General features: G+C 43.4%; 2 protein-coding genes and 3 long non-coding RNA genes across 6 annotated transcripts; all 5 read left to right on the top strand.

Annotated features, from left to right (window-relative positions):
* Nucleotides 1–1,733: 1,733 nt before the first annotated feature.
* Nucleotides 1,734–3,421, top strand: LOC122714759. Its single transcript, XR_006346706.1, has 3 exons — nt 1,734–1,862; nt 2,272–2,481; nt 2,988–3,421. It is a non-coding gene; the product is annotated as an uncharacterized LOC122714759 (long non-coding RNA).
* Nucleotides 3,422–4,654: 1,233 nt separating this feature from the next.
* Nucleotides 4,655–7,442, top strand: LOC122714757. Of its 2 annotated transcripts, XR_006346704.1 has the most exons (5): nt 4,655–5,589; nt 5,641–5,814; nt 5,899–6,221; nt 6,302–7,221; nt 7,315–7,442. It is a non-coding gene; the product is annotated as an uncharacterized LOC122714757 (long non-coding RNA). The 2 variants fall into 2 exon arrangements; XR_006346703.1 differs by having other exon boundaries at nt 6,302–7,412.
* Nucleotides 7,443–7,811: 369 nt separating this feature from the next.
* On the top strand, nt 7,812–11,421 carry LOC122714758. Its single transcript, XR_006346705.1, has 4 exons — nt 7,812–9,126; nt 9,264–9,320; nt 9,403–9,445; nt 9,523–11,421. It is a non-coding gene; the product is annotated as an uncharacterized LOC122714758 (long non-coding RNA).
* A 795-nt stretch (nt 11,422–12,216) lies between these two features.
* LOC122715139 lies at nt 12,217–12,986 on the top strand. The gene has a single exon (XM_043937073.1). The coding sequence runs from the start codon at nt 12,225–12,227 to the stop codon at nt 12,975–12,977; it is 753 nt and encodes a 250-aa protein (XP_043793008.1). The 5' UTR covers nt 12,217–12,224; the 3' UTR covers nt 12,978–12,986.
* Nucleotides 12,987–12,992: 6 nt separating this feature from the next.
* On the top strand, nt 12,993–16,393 carry LOC122715136. Its single transcript, XM_043937064.1, has one exon. The coding sequence runs from the start codon at nt 13,250–13,252 to the stop codon at nt 16,391–16,393; it is 3,144 nt and encodes a 1,047-aa protein (XP_043792999.1). The 5' UTR covers nt 12,993–13,249.
* The last annotated feature ends 221 nt before the right edge of the window (nt 16,394–16,614 follow it).

The raw sequence follows: 16,614 nt of genomic DNA on the forward strand, positions 1-16,614 counted from the left end.
GGACCACTAAATTACAATCACCGATACTAAACACGAGTCTGTCGCTATTAATTCGATATTTTGTAGCCATCCTCGTACGAACGGAACGAGGCTACAAAAAAACATCTCCAATTTGCCTGCGTTACGTTCCCCGTGCGGGATATTCATGGTAACGATCGCAAAATCTTTCATCCAGAACACTTGAATTTCCGTGGGACTCGCAATTTCTTCGGACACAGTTTTTATCCTGCAATGGTATTCCTAATCATGTATAAATATCTTTACACATTCAACGCGTCATGAACAAAATATGTAAAAAATAAAAAAAAGTTTTCACGTATCGTTTCGCATACAAGTATGCACACATTATTTTGAATTTTGTTGCATTTCTCATTTCGTTTTACAATTATTTTTTATCAAAAAATAATATCCGCCGATATCTTGAGATCCGCTTCGATTTTTATTATCGCGTTGAATGTGTTAATCGAGAAAGCTCGGCCGACAGTCACGTAATTATACAAAAATATCTAGAAATCGACTAATGGGAACTAAAAATTGCTGGCAGAGATCGGAATTACATTCGAAACTGATTGTACGCACGAAAGAAGCGTTAAATCAAACCTGTTAAGGATGGTCACGGTTTGCGGATCGGGTTGAACGGCTCGAAAATCGTTCTCCAACCTCGTCTCCTTTTTTTCGAAGCGACGTGAACGTGGACCGAACTCGTGCCAGGGGAGAATCGGGTATCACCGATCTTGAGGGCGGTCGCGAAAAACGCGTGAAAGAAGAAGAAACGATCGATGCCGGAATATCGACGACGATGGTGGGTTGGATACAAAGAGGAATCAGACGCGAGCAAGGGCATGCGCGAATCCGCGTCTAATCACGAGTTTAACGCTTTTTACGACGTCCACGAACCTTCTTTCACCGTTCGAGTCGATCGTTTTCCCACAGTCAGAACACTGGTTCCAAGCTCGGCTAGGAATCATGGCGGTTCTTATCGCTTTTTCGTACGTTGCTTCTTTTTCTCCAACGTGTGTACGATCGTTCCAGTTTACACGATTTCGCGCCAAACCACCGAAACATTATTGCTCACCGAGATGAGAAAGAAAGAAACGTGATGCGTAATTATTGTTCGAAAAATTACTGATTCTTTCGTTCGAATGACCCGAAATTTATTGGTTATCTAATCGATCGATCACATTAAGCCGCATTTAATTAGTTAAAAGTTTTTTCATGTATGAATAAACTTGAATTATTTATACGATTAACGAGTAATGGACACCATTAGACAATTAGCCATATTGTATAACGGTTCAGCCATATTGATAATTGCAATGAATTGTTCGTATGATCAACTATAGTTGGCGCCATCGGATAGATATATTAATATTTAATATAGAAAAATGGACAAATTTTAAATAAATGATCAAAAGTTTATTTCATTCGATTGAAATATAGATTTTGAACGAGTTAAAGTAATTAATATAAACTCGGCTTTATAGCATGAATAAAAATACTTACATGTTTTACACTCTTCAGAGATTTGCTTCGATGATGGCAGCCAATTGATGTTTCACTCGCATCGACAAGTCTATCTTGATTTAAAACTTTGTTGACACGTTTCACTGATTGAATTATGTAAAGATAAACCTATTGTATACAGGTAGTTTATATTATCTTTCACTTCACATCTTCTAGACCACTAATTAAAACCTAACACTACCGTGTAATTGAAACCATTGATTTAATCGAATCACACTGAACAAGCAAGAATTAGATGCAAGACGAGAATCGATTATACTGATCTATCGAACGTTGGGTGGCAAACTTCGGTTCCTTCTTGAATAGATATACATAACCTGTCAAACATCAGACAACTGGTAATTATCATCTTTCTATTTTAATCATTCAATCTTATTTCAATTTATTATCGTATAATTATCGTATAATTAACTATAAGGATTTAACTATTAACTATAAAATCTACGACTGAAGTCGTTGGTCTCTATATTGATGGATAAAAATCAGTTCGCGGTCGCTCGAATCAATGATCGCATTATTACCTTAGTCTATAGCAAACAATCCCTGCTTTTTCACAAGAAGATTTCTTTTCTTGTCCGCGTTCATTCGTGCGCATGATCGATTCCGCATCACCTCGATTTTATCGCGAACTAATGGAAACTAGCACCTAGTCGAACAAATGACCTGTTTTAGTTACGTAACCTTGATCTTGATCGTCCTGATGTTTTCGATTCGTATTTTAAATCTTATTTTCTTTCTTTCTCGAAGTTTTAGATAGGCTGATGTTCATCGTATCAGATATACATCGACTACATCGAAAATAAGAATATTAAAAGTTCTAGAATTTCACGAAGATTCATGGCTGTTGCAGACAACTGTGTCTAAATCGTAGGATACGGCAGCTGAAATTTTATGCGATCGCGTGATCACACCTTCTCCATGAGTTTTCACGAGTCTTGACTCGAATGCAACGGAATGGTTGGTTTTCTTATCGCTAAAATTAAAATTACTATTTCGCACGAATTATTCCGAAGAATCTGTGTATTTTTAATCGTATGCTACGTCTGATTTCGTGCCAAAGTACCTTGTTTTTTGAATATTTTTAAATATTTTCTTATTCGTGTATAGAACATAATACGTAGAATATTAATTACAAATAAACAAAGTATTAACATGTACTTTCCAAATATTTATAGAAATAACTAAGGAAATCTTTCATTCGAAACTTTTTAATGAAACTTAATTAAATTCGCGTGTTGCACGAAAGTTTTTTCAATTAGCTTCATATGAGTGATCGATCTACTTACATTTTGTCTAAATATATAATAATCAAAAAATGTTTCTCGTGATGAACGAGAAAGTAGAAGTGCCAAAAGCAGCGAGCTGAATCGGAAGTTAAGTAGTTAACGATTATTTTCCATGGTTCTTAAGCATTAACAAACGAGGAAAAAATTCCCATACCAACCACTGTATCGTGTTTACAGGTACTGGGCCAACGTGAACGTATTGTAGCCAAGTATACGTTATGGAGGACCACGGGCAGTATAACACATAAAACGGGCGCATAAACGAGATGCTATCGGAGTTGGAGGAGGTTCCGCGTAATCTATCCAATTATCGTTCGATCAAAGCTGTATCCGTGATTGTTGGGACCCCCAGCCACCGAGAGAAACTTGACTGCGATGAAGAGCATAAGGGATATCTGTACAGAAGGTTTCTATCCAGTGCTCTATTACAAATCGAATAATATCGAGAAAAGCAAAGCAAGCATTTTAGACAGAAAAGTAAGTTTTGTTATTGATTAATTACCTTTGCTTTTTACATTTTTTTGCATTATACCATACAACATGATATTAATATATATTATTTTGCAGTAAAAATTACAATAAAACATTGTAATAACACTACTAATAATAATTACCAGTAACCAATGCAATTCTATCTTTAAAAACAATGAATAAGTAAGTACAATTCCTTTTACAACTCATTTCTTTTTCTTCAAATTCATATATTATCTACGTCATTGTACTTACAGATCTTCTGGTTCAACATATCCACTCGTCGCCATCCAGCTAGTTATTATCAACGATTTATTAGTTATCTAGCGTAGAACCACTTGCTTCTTCATCGAACTCGATTCACGGTTCAGTTTCGCAGGGTGGGGTCACCGAAGGTTGCGCAACTCGTGGCTATTGCGCGGCGGTGCTGCCTTCCACACGATTGCCACTTTAAGTGCGCCATAATGGCAGTGGGCTCGCTAAGAAGAACGCGATCTTAAGAAACGGCTCACGGTGCCTTAGCACAGGGCTCGCCGTCCGTCTCGGTTTCGCTCGCTCTCTCGTAAGGCTAGCCGTCTCGATCGCTCAGGGCCCCGCGGATGCGGATCGCCGTTGGGCCTTTCACTGGGGCCTGCGGGCTACAGGTCGCGACCTCAACGTGGTCCACTCCCTCTTCCCTTCCCGCCCCTTCGTTCTTTCTCCTCCTGTTTCTTTCGACTCCTTCGCCGCTCTCCATCCTTCTCCTTCTTCCCTCCACCTCCATCTCCTTTTCTTTTTCTCCAAACATTTTTACCTCCCTTCTCTCTTACCTTTGTGCTTTACCTAACCCGGCTCCCTTTGCCTACTCGCTCTTCTCCGTCTCTTCACTCCACCGCCGTCTCGTTGCCACTCTCCTCTCGTCCCCGTTGTCCAAGGTACCCCGAGTCGTCTATTCTTAGTCACTCTCGTTAAGCGAACCCAACACGGTGATCAATGGGAGTTTCCAACGGCTTAACTTCATCCGGTGGATAGATGCATGGATAGATTTGGGTTATCGCCGGTCGGGATGTTCGATCGAAGGTTGACAACGTGGAAACGGATTCCTCTCTACCTTCCTTGGGAATGTAGGAGAAGACGATGCGCTCCGCTCGTGATATCGACGTAGGTTCGCGACGTTCCCGCGAGAAGAAGCGGCTTGCCCTGATTTTCGAGTCGAGCGCATACGTATATCGGCCGACTCGTGATCACGACCTCCGCGATCGGAAGAGCTTAATCATGTCCCGGGAACGTTGTATATACGGCGTGTACGCGACGAGTGGTATAACTTGGTGGAGAGAGAAGAATCGTTTATTCATTTCAATGTACATATATGTATATATATATATATAGGAATCAATTTTACAGTCGAGTCACTTAATTTCTCCTGACTACGATTAACCTTACGTTCCACTTCTATTTAGTAATCGGAATTTAATCGCACGTTCATCGGCCAACGCACAGGATTACGCGAATTTCTCGGCTGCCTCGGTTTTATTTACGCTTCATCACGGTTGCCTCGTTAGGAGGAACACTCGCGGCTGTAATTAACTCTCCGCGAGCCGATGGAATTTATGCCGATACGATTTTTGTCATAGATTCTGCTACTTCTTTCTAACTGTATATACATCGAATAGATCGACGTATACCATCGATTATCATTGCTCCGTTATCGTTGCGTAACGAGCTTGAAAACGCACGAGATCCTTGATCTCGTAGTTAGTCTTCAGACACATTTGAAAGATTCTTCAGACAATTGCTCTCAAATGTGTTTTCAAACTGTGTGTTCATTTAAGAGCAACGTTTGAAATTTTTCATAAATGGACGATAGCTTTATTCCGAAAGTTTTATTATTAATTCACAAATTGTAATTATATTTCTCTTCATCGATCGACTCTTGCGACAGTTATTCTCAGAATACGAAACTGTATCGGAATTAATTTAGAAAATTCTCTTTTTCAGATAATTATCCTCAACGCAATATCCAGTCGTGATAAATACTTTCAAGAGAAGTTTGCTATAATTTCACTCTCAAGTGGACACGTACCTTTCGACCGCAATTTGTTCAAATAATTCGAAAGCATCGGATATATTAATTTCACGCGGGTGAAGGGTACCCCGCGGTAATTTTCAAATTACAAGTTGGCCGCAGGCGAAGTACAGACCGTGGCCGTTCAGCCGCACTGGCCTTTAAGACATTGTCTAAATAATAGTCTAATGGATAAGGTATTCCAGGGCTGGGACCAGGCCGATGGTGCCGCTTCCAAGAGTTGCTGCGTTGTGGTTACGCCAGGTACAACGATAGTCTATATTCCCTTACGACTAGCTTCATTCCCCTTTAAAGTGTTTTAGAGGTTCTGGAAGTGGGTGCTCGGGCCGTTTTCTCCGGCAAACTGCCTCGTCTCTGGATCCCCGGCTTGCACTTCATTGGCCGCTCAACGGTCGTTGCTAACCCGGTTCTTGAAGATTCATCCCCGTGTGTCTCGTGCCGACGTGGCCTGAGCTCTTATGGTTCCTGGTAACGATCTTTTCCGATAGCTTACACGATTTAAACGCGAGCTGCACGTGCATACACGGTCCGGTGCGGCCGCATAATTTTCAGAACGCGAGGTACTCGAGTGATCATCCTCCGACGGAAGTTCTTGGATGGACGACTTCTTCGATGGAAAAAAAGTGTTCGAAAAGGTTAATCTCATTACGAGACCCTTGGGATCGAGATGTGGCCGGGGATCGGGAAGATTTCTCAACACGAGGAAGCTTTGATGTCGGAAGAATTGACACTGGTTATCGCCGGTGAAGCAAATAATCATCTCGACGATGCTCTTTCGAAAAGAAGCATAGAACCTATATCTATAGCGAAGAAGCGCGGTAACGACGAGTGGAGATCATAACAGTTACCTTCCAGGAATCAATTGGATCGCGATGGTAAGAAGCAAGTTGTGGTATCGAGTGACGCGAAACCGCCTAAAAGAAATTCAAATATTTTCTATTCGTCTTTCTTTCAGCTGAACAGTTATACCAATGCCATTCCCTGTCCTAGACAATCGTGCTTGACAGTTGCAGTACAAGGATCGGCAAAGAAGCTTTCTCAACCACGATCCTTCGCCGAAAGAAATTCTCTAATTAAAAACTCTGAACAAGAAGAGGAACAACTTACAGAGTTCGTTCACCCGTGTATCTCGAAAAGTTTCACCTCGGATAGTGGAAGTTGTATAAATTGTCCTTGAGACGAATGAACCGTCACGTCCATTTTGCCGATAACACTTTTCGTGCGTTTCTGACGTAAACGATTGTTACACATCCGGATTTATCTAGATTTACAAAGCAGCATCATAAAATAAATTGTCAAGCTTAACACAATTCTTTCTCGAATCGTTATAATATCTGTCGCACGATGTTGCTCGTTAATTTCTGTTAATTTGTGGCGTAATCGAATGAGAATCTGGGAACGTTATCTTCTTCTTGGATAATGTTTCACGTATATCATAGCGCTTACTTTTTCTATGGTTTCTGCCTATGAATGGATTCAGAAGAAGATGAATTGCGTAATGATATTCTTTTTCTTTCCTTTTTCTTTTTTTAACTCTTCCTTTTATTCTCTATATTTCGCGAAGGATTATCATACAATGAGATTACACGGATGAACGTCTGAAAATGTAACGGGTTTATGACAGTGTCAAGCGGTAAATAATACGCTGTTAATTTGTGGCGGCCATCTGACGCGGGGCTTAGCGCGTTTACTTACGGTTTCCGGTGAGCAAGAAATCGCATCGTCCGATAATCATCTGCAATGTTATCTGGCTCACGATCACGGACCGTGTCCTCGGTCTGATATGGCTAAATTAGTTCTGGGAACGCGATTACCTGCTACCATGCAAATTGAAGTAACGTGGAGCGTTACGCCCCTCTGGTTACGTATGCTTGCGTACGTATATTATTTCTTTGCCTGAATTCTTCTTCCCGGTTGATGTTATTTTCTTACAAATTGATTTTTAATTTTTCAACTTCAAATTTAAAGGATTATCACTTCCTCTCCAAAAATTTAATATCAAGTTTACCATCTACCAACCCAATCGACACCACCTTGATCATGAATTAAAAAGTCAATCAACACGGTAGCACGCGTCTTCCTCGCTGTGAACAAAGGTACCAATCAATATCATGACATTGATAAACGAAATCGAAATTAGAAACGCGAAATTAATCCTCGTAATCTTTTAATAAGCTAGTAATAAGATATATGGTAGCAAGGATAACGATCATCCACCGATCGTGCAGCGAAAGGATCTCGAAGAACCACCTACGGCTCCTTCAACGTGGTAAAGATACGCAGCAGAACAAATTGGGGCCCGCCGGGTTGTTTGACAAATTTCGTCTAGCGCCGCGGGAGAGTGCCTTCTAATATCCTCCCCGGTTGATTCTTCCTTGTTCTCCGCCATCTCCATTTCCCCTCTCGCCTTCCTCCTTGCCCTCCTCGTCCGCCGCCGGCGGCCATCCTTTAGCATTCGTTGCACGACCACTTTTCTCCCGCTCTATGAGCAGATCCGTGTGTTCCATTCGAGCGTGTGCTGTGCCCCGTCATTGTGTGCACAAGAATCTGCATGCGCACGTATATATACGTATACAAAGATGGAGGGAACGCTCGTACTGGAGCGTGCAATGCACACTAGCACGATAGGTGGTAGGACCCGGAGGATGAGGCCTTCCTTGGCTCCGAAGAAGGTACCGCTATCGCCCTCTGACCTCTCGAGGCGAGCGAACGAGGCCTCCTTCCACCGGTAATTTTGCCTTCGGTCCCGGCTTCCTGGTGCTACCCAGATCTAGATCATCGAAAATCGAAGACGAGGGTCTCCCCGGTTTCGCGAGAAGAGAGAGCCTCGCGCTCTTCACGCTAAGGACGAGCGTACCGGATCGATCTAACCGGCGAGACTCCCTCGAGGAGTCTTGCACGCGATATTCCGATCGCCAAGAGATCCACAGAGTAGATAGTCTGCTTCTGTTGTCTTGTATCCTTTTTTTTTCCCCCCTCTCGTCCACCCGTGCTCTCTCGAAATATCTCGGAAGAGAGTTCTATTAAGCCCCTTCTCGCGGTGGTTTGGGTGAAAAAAGATAAACAAGATAAAAATATTCTCCGAGCCGATTTTCACACGAATTCAAAGACGCGACATAAATTGGGTGTATCTATGACGCCGATCACCCATAACATTTCATCGCTATCTCATATCTCTCTTGTTCATAGACGCAAACGCTTGGATAACGCTTGGAATCAATTCAACGATGCCACGCGTGGAAAGTAAATGTCCATCGGATTTTAATGGGATGGATACACACTATGAATGGAGGTTTTACCTGGAAAACGGAAATCGATCGATCGAAGCAGGAGGTGATTCGCAGACTTTTCCCCGTGGGAATGGAACATTTACGAAGTGGCGTGGAGCAGAAGCACTCGCATTCCGAGGTAAATAGCGAGCGAGCCGGCCGGTGCAACAAAAACATCGGACGTTAGGCGAATTCGAGATGAGAAACCGTTCCTTTCGAGAGAGAATTATTCAAATTGCCGATGAACCCGCCAGTTGGAACACTGTTCCACGGCGAGCACTGTAACAAGTACGTAGAAGCGGCGGGCTGTTCGCGCGCGCGCGCGGCTACTCGAGAACAACTCGAAACGAGGAGCTCTGCAGGAAATAATGTCGTGGGATTGTTTCGCGCGCTATCAAGGTTTCACCGGCTCGTTTCGAGGCCACACGTCCCTCTGGATGTTGAATAAATGAACGTGCCTTGGAATATCGCGGAGGAAACGATGCTTTGACGGATCGTAAATCGGATAAACGTATGTGAACAGGTATTTAAGCGGAAATGCTCGTACCATTAAGGACCGAGCCGTGAAATAAGGCATAGGGGAAAGTTGCGTGTGTAAATATTGAAAAATTTAGATAAAATAACTTATTACTTTTTTTTTTTTTTTAGCGTGTAAACAGACATACCTAGGACGCTTTATAGAAACGAGGAAGATGGTTATAGATGGTAATTCATCGCAGTCAAAGTTTCAGACACACGATTGTGGAATATGTAGAAATATTTCGAAAAAAAATTTTTTTTTTTTCAGAACTATAATTATCCAAAAGTTCAGATTCAATGACGTGAAATTGGTAACGTAATATTATATTACTCCAAATCGGTTGATGATATTCATAGGATTATTAAACGTAGAAGAATTTTTTCGCAGAATATTCGGATCGAGGAAGAAGAACTCGGAGAGAGAAAGAGAGAAAGAGAGAGAGAGACTCGAGGATGATGTTGACTCATTTACGTGTACACGGTGATCGCGGATCGGCTCGATGACTAATCCCGATCCGGACAAGGGTAACCACTTTCAAGCAATACCGAAATAACGGTCATCGGCGGGAAGGCAAATTAACCTGGCCGACTTCGAGCGACCGCTACCGTGGAAAAAAATCGGAAATCACAATGGTCGATCCTTAAACGGTCGCGCGGCATTTAATTTCACTCGGCCCTCGTCGTTTTCACCGTACAATTCCGATCGTCGATCGTTCCGACGAGCCGCGAACAAAGAGAGGATCTTTGGATAAATAGCAGCCGTGCTCGTCCTCCGGTTTCCGCCACGATTTAACGGGAGTTAATACTGTAACAAGGACAACGATTTCATATAATTTCTTTATTCTGTCTACGATCGGTGTGTGTATGTGTGTGTGTGTGTGTATGCGCGGTGAGAAATTTAAATCGAAACGTTGAAGGAACGATCGATAATTATTCCAATTTTATAGATTTTATTGAAAAGATTCGAAGCATACGTATATTTTATAACAATTGCATCGTGTTATCGAGCTACTTTCCGAGACCGTATCTCATTTAAGATTACGAGGTGAAAAAATGGCCGTCTTATGCAATCTTGAACAAGACTTTATCATCCTGTATTATCGAGGCGGTTTTATAAAATTCGTTTTTACCTCGAACCAATTAACTGGCGAATTTATTATTATCTTCCGAATATTCTTCCGAACGCGATCCGAAATATAATCAAAAGCATCCTTTTCTTAACGCATGTATACACGCCTCGCATCGATATTAAAAATAAATGGCGTTTAAGAAAGCCGTACCGATACTCGAACCCGATAAATAAGAACTTTAACTTTCCCGTTCTAAAAGTCAGCAAGGGAATTAATAATCGCGATCGCGTAAAACGTAATTAAAAGCGAAGAATATAACCAATTTTCGGCTTGACGAGCCTCCTCTCGGGGCTAAGTACGATCAAATTAGCGTCCACCCGGTTTCGGTTTATTTATTTCCGGTCGACCGTTCGCGCGAAGAATTCCCAGGCGAAGGTGGGGCAAGAAATGGCTTCGTATCTCGTCCGGTAAGCGATCATCGTTGCCTCGGGTCGCACGATTAAGGACGCCATTCCACTTCGTCTCCGCCTCGCGACCGGAGAGAAGAGAGAATCTTGAAAAACCACGGCCACGGCCGAGTGTCATCGCTGCCAGGTAGAAGATAAAATCGGCCAATCTACGTACGAAACCATCCTCCCCTCTTCTATTCCTCTCTCTTTCGAAAGGTGAACCGATAAAAGGCGGTTTATACGAGCGCGTTACGAAGAAAAGGGCGGCGGCGAAGAGAGGGAAAGGGGGAGAGGGAAAAGAAGGCGAGGAGGATCCCGAAAAGAACGAAAGAGAACGGCCGTTCGTTTTAATCGCTAATCGCCAATTACCTGGGGCGCCCCAAACCCCCACAAGCATTTTAACGAGCCGCCGTGTCGCCCGGCCCGGAATTTTACTCTTCTGGACGCTCGGCTTCCAAGTCGTCCACCGACGATTTCGGACCCCGCAACGTTCGCCGTATCTCTCCCCTCGCCGTATCTCTCCTCTCCCTTTAACCTGTTTCCCTTCCACCTTTCTTTGCTCCGTCCCTCGCGCTACGATTCGAGCCTCTAACGTTCGAGCGTGTGCGTATGCGCGCGCGTATACAATTAGCGCATACTTGGACGCGCGGTGTGTGTGTGAGCGCGGGTTAAACGGTCGATTTCGGTGTTCGAAACAGAGATCGCGGAATCGTTTCCAGAGAACGTTCGAAGAGAAGAGGAATTATCGCGGTTCCTGGATGGCTGGAGGTCGTAACGGGGCGCAGACAATGAGCTCGTTAATAGGAGGCGATTAGTCACGGGCTGACTAAGAATCGAGGTAAAGGTGAAGAGGAGCTACCTGAGATTATATCCCCCCGGTGTTTCGGATAAATGACATCCCGGGTAGCGGGATTATCGCGCGGGATAGCGGGGGAAAAAGGGACGGGTTGAACGGAGGCGAGGGGGTTTCCTTCGGATTTTCGTAACGGTGCTGGCGGGATGTTTACGGCGCCAAGATTAAGCGTACACCACTGTGGGAGCTAAGTAATAACTGCCAATGGAATTAGAGACGCTGCACGGTCGGGTATATACGCGGATGGATACGTGGCGTGTACGTGACTGTGCCGTGGACGAGATTTTTATCCTGTGGACGGGGATATCTATAAACACGGAACCGAGATACAGGAAGAGAATCTTTGGTGTTTGGATTCCCATTTGAGGAGTTCGTCGTGACGAATCGTCATCCGTTGGGGCCGCGATGGATCGGTGAGAATCCGAGGGAACGAAGATAAAATTGATAAGGTTAAATTAACTAAAGTTGTCAATTATTGTGCAATTATCGTGCTCGCGTGATTCGATTGTTACGCGCTCGATCTGTCACTTTCCATTCGTAAACCGAACCTCTCTCTAAAAATTCCGAGTATCAAAATTTTTCAACATCAAGTTTCTTTCTCCTTTTCTTTCCTTTTCTTTTCTTTCCCCTTATCAATTATCCACCACTTTAACCACTTCCCCACTCGCCCATAAGTTTCAAATAGTCGTCGTCAAACTGTCTATCGATTTTATTCGAGATGTCCTGCTTCGGTGGTCGCGGCGAGCAGATATACATAATCGAAATACTGATCCACAAGTTGACACTGACGAGGGGCAAGATCAAAGATCTCGGTGATTTTCCATTAGCGGTGAAGGTTCAATTTCTCGATTTCTCGGTGTTCGAAATCACGAGGAACGAGTTTTATTCGGTGAAACCACCGCCACCGACCGAGGATGGCACGTTTTATTTCATGGTGGGCAGAAGTTGCCTGTTTATAAAACAACCGAAGGATCTGGTAACGGAACTGCAGTCGCAGAATATAAAGGTCGGCGTGTATCGCGTCGGAGATTCATACCCCATGGCCGAAACCGAGATAACGTTGCCCGGTTGCATGTGCGACCAAGTGGCGATGGCCTTCAACGATCCCCAGAATCTGCCGAAACCGTTTATGGTGAAAGGTAATTTCAATCTGTTGGACCCTGGCGAGAATCCGTCGGGAACTTTGGAAATGGAAATGCGGCTGTCGTGTTTGGGCCGTTCGATCATGACCCACTACGAGCTGCATCCCAAATTCTTCACGTTCAGGAATAGCGGGCAGGAAAGGGAGTACTGTGTCAGACGTCTTCTTCCGTCCACTTATTACCCGGAAGGCGAGGCCAAGGAGATCACGGAATTTCTGGAGAAAACGACGGTGGACGAGGTGAAGGAAAAGGTGAAGGAAGAACCGGTGAAGAAAAAGAGGGAGAGGAAGCCGAGGGGGAGGGGGAGGGGGAGGGGACGCGGCAGATGATTCGCGATTTCATTATGGAAATAGAAAAATGATCATCCGGTATAGGAGTTCTGTTAATACAAGTTACCATGGTGATCATAAAAGACACATTAAATTAAACGATTGACGTGGTTAGGTTCGTACATTTATTGGCCGTAAAACGATTAATAACAAAATTAATGGCGCGTTACGGGTAAAAATCTTACCAGAAGTTCCCGCTTTTTTTGCGGTCTGCGATTTTTCTTTCTAAATTCTTGTGGAACACTGGCGGGACAAAAAAAAAACTCAGTAAAATGGCTCAGAAAAGGAAAACCGTGAAATCCAAGGAAGAACAGCTTTACATGCTCGAGATATTGATCGATAAAGTGACTTTAAATCCTCAAGTACCGGATATCAATGTTGAAAATTTAATCGTTCACGTAAGATTCATAGATCTGCCGGAATGTGAGTTAAGCGTCCCACAAATTAATGATAATCAGGATAATAATAATAACGAGAAATCAATCGTAAGCTCTAAATACGGAAAATCGTGTTTATTTTCCAAAACGCCTAGCTGCCTTATCAGGGCTTTAAGATGGTCACCGTTATACATGGATGTCTATCACAAAGATGTCAATTGCCCGCAAAAGAGTGATTTTTTGGGAACGTCGAAAATATCTTTGCCCGCCTGTATGTGTAAACAAATTGTAGATAATCAAAAAAAATTCAACGATTCATCGAAACCATGCGTGGTAAAGGATACCTTTAGTATGATCGATTATAACGGGAAAGAATCTGGTAGTATAACCGTAATTCTAAAATTATCTTGCTTCGGAAGCTCCATCGTCGAACAATTTTCTCTCGCTGGAAAATCCTTTATGCTAGAGGATTCGCCATTACGAAAGTTTCTGTGTCCGTATATTTATCCAGAAAGTATAAAGGATGAAGAGGACGAAGAGAAAGACGAAGATCCGCATAAACCGATACTGAAACGACCGGACTCGCCTCTACGCATTCCGATCGAGGATCCCGCGTTTAAGACCCTAACCATGGCCGAAAAGCTCAACGACCCCAAGTATCGAGAATTAATATACAAAGCTTATCCGGACGAGCCGACGTGCTGTTGCCAGCCCAAAGATTGTTCGAACCATCCTATGATATGCCCTTCGGGTTGCACTTATCCTTGCTGTATAAAATTGAGAAATCCCGATATATTGTTCAACGAAGAGAGAAAACGCGAAGATCCATTGATCGATACTTACTGCGTGAACAACAGTCTGTCCGCTTTGTACAAATTAAAGCAGCTAGAATCTTCCTACAACATGAAAATTCCCGATATAGAATCTACCAAGGAAAATCGATATAATACGTATTGCGTGAACGCTTTACACTTCCCGATCGAACAAAATCACACGTGTTGCAATCCGACCAGGTTGAAAGGTGGTGGAGACGTAGAGCAGATATACCTCGATCCGACCAGCCTTAGATGGAACAATTACGAGAATGATTACAGTTTGTACGGCGAAAAAAATAATGAAATTCGACTGGAAGGGGGTGGCGGTGAGGATAAAGATATGAGCAGTTGCAGCTGTTCCGGTTCGCCGGTTTCGGTACCGCTGCGAAAAACATTGTCGAAGGATAACGACGTGGTGGCCATCTTCGACGCTTGCGTGCCTCGTCCAACGACGACCGGGGCGACACCTACTTGCATTTGCCCTGGAAAGGATACCAAGTGGCCTAGAGGAGCCGCCAAATGTATGAAATCACCGTGCATGGGGATAGATTGTTTGATCAGGGCGTTCAAGGATGCTCAAGATTTCGTGGATTCCATTGGAAAAGTGCCAGGATTGCCAGGACTCGGTTTAATGGATCCATCCGAGAGCCCGTATTTCGGCAGGGACATCGACAAAGATTATATGCCCGTACAGGAACGGCCGGCACCAAAGAAGAAGGGTGTACAAGCAATACCGACAACACCGACAGCTCCTACTTGTACAGCACCGTGTAGCATTCCAGTCAAACCCCCCGAAGATATTCGTGCTCAGCTCGCCTCTTACACGCCTACGGCTCCCCGTCCAGTCACTGTGCCGCCACGGTTGGGAATCGTCCGCGAGGCAATACCTGTTTTACCGGAGGGAGGTTTAACAGTCGCACCTACGTTCAAACATAGGAAGAAGGAGGATAAGAAAGAGGAGAAATCAGAGAAACAGAAGGAGATCGAAGCCACGTCGTCTGCTGTGATGGAAGCGGAGGTGGGTCCTTGCGGTGAACCGAGATGCAAATCGAGGAGAAAAAAGCCTTCGGATAATAGTAGCGTGATCTTGAGTAGCACTCTTCTCTCCACCAAGATACGGACGGACAAAAGGCGTACCTCTGTCTCGAAATCTAAACATAAAACAAAGAAAGAGGTTAAATACGCCTCTTTGAAGCGTTTCGGGAGATCAAAGTACGACAATACGCCCGATGTTCAAAAAGATATGTCACTTATAGTTGGTCGTCAACAAATGGGTGGTAAAACGATGGGTCGCGATAAAAGAGGAAAAGTCTTAGGGCCCGGTGGGGATCGCACTGTTCCCCCGATTCCGATTAGCAGACGAGTAACGCGTTACGTTTATTTCGTTGGCGACTTTTATCCTGGTATCAATTTTGGCCACAGAGATTGTATCGATATACCTATGAGAGTTCCCGCTAACATGGGTTGGTTGTGGAACACGATGGCCACGGCGGGAAAATTAAAACCGCGAATCGGTTGGAGACCGGGCGCTATTGGTCGTTATTTGTACGAAATGTTGCAAGATGCAAAAGAGCTTACTATGGAAGAACTGGAGTATGAGAAAGGAAAACCGGAGATTGAGGAAAAAGAGCGTGCGAAACCTAAAGGGAAAATTGATCGTGGAAGGATTGATCGTGGAAAGATCGATCGTGGAAAGATCGATCGTAAAGGAGTAAAAATAATGGAACGGGCAAGATCTTTACCTTCGCGGCAGAAGAGCCCTATGAGACGACCCAGAACGGGAAGAACTATAAGTTATCAATCAATGCAGAAACAAACGAAGATGGAAGGAGAAGAAGAAGGACCAGAAGCTCCACCGACATTGCATATCCATAGGAAAGATGGCACTTATTACGTAACCATGTATCCTATTAAACAAGAAACGACTACTGAGCCAACTTTGTCTACACCAATGAAACCGCTTCAATTTAAGATCGTAAAGAACAAAGACGACGATACAGATGCGACTAGTTCGACGGCATCCGATATGGAGATTGAATTCTCTCCTCCCGCCGCGGTTACCAGGTATCGCAAAAAACCTGATGTCGTTCATGTTGATACTCAAGTTCGTCAACAGGAAATTATAGACGCGTTTAAAGCGGAAGAATTTAAGAAAAAGAGCAGAAGAGGTGTGAGAAGGGAAAAAAAATTAAAGAAAGAATCTAAGACTTTTGTTAAAAAATAGAAATACCAAATAGAACACTTGGAATGAGGAAAATTATAATACAATTACGATATGATTTCGAAATAAAACATTAGAATATTAATAGAAAGACTGATATCATTTGATAACACAGATTTATTCTTATCCGAAATATAGTGAAATGATTTTTAAATAAATATAATAATTTCTGATACATATTTGAGACTGCGCGTTTCGATTTAGTGTTGAGCGCGGCATCTACA

Source organism: Apis laboriosa, unplaced genomic scaffold (assembly GCF_014066325.1).
Source record: "Apis laboriosa isolate Shangri-la unplaced genomic scaffold, ASM1406632v1 scaffold34_cov151, whole genome shotgun sequence".
Classification (NCBI taxonomy): Eukaryota; Metazoa; Arthropoda; class Insecta; order Hymenoptera; family Apidae; genus Apis; species Apis laboriosa.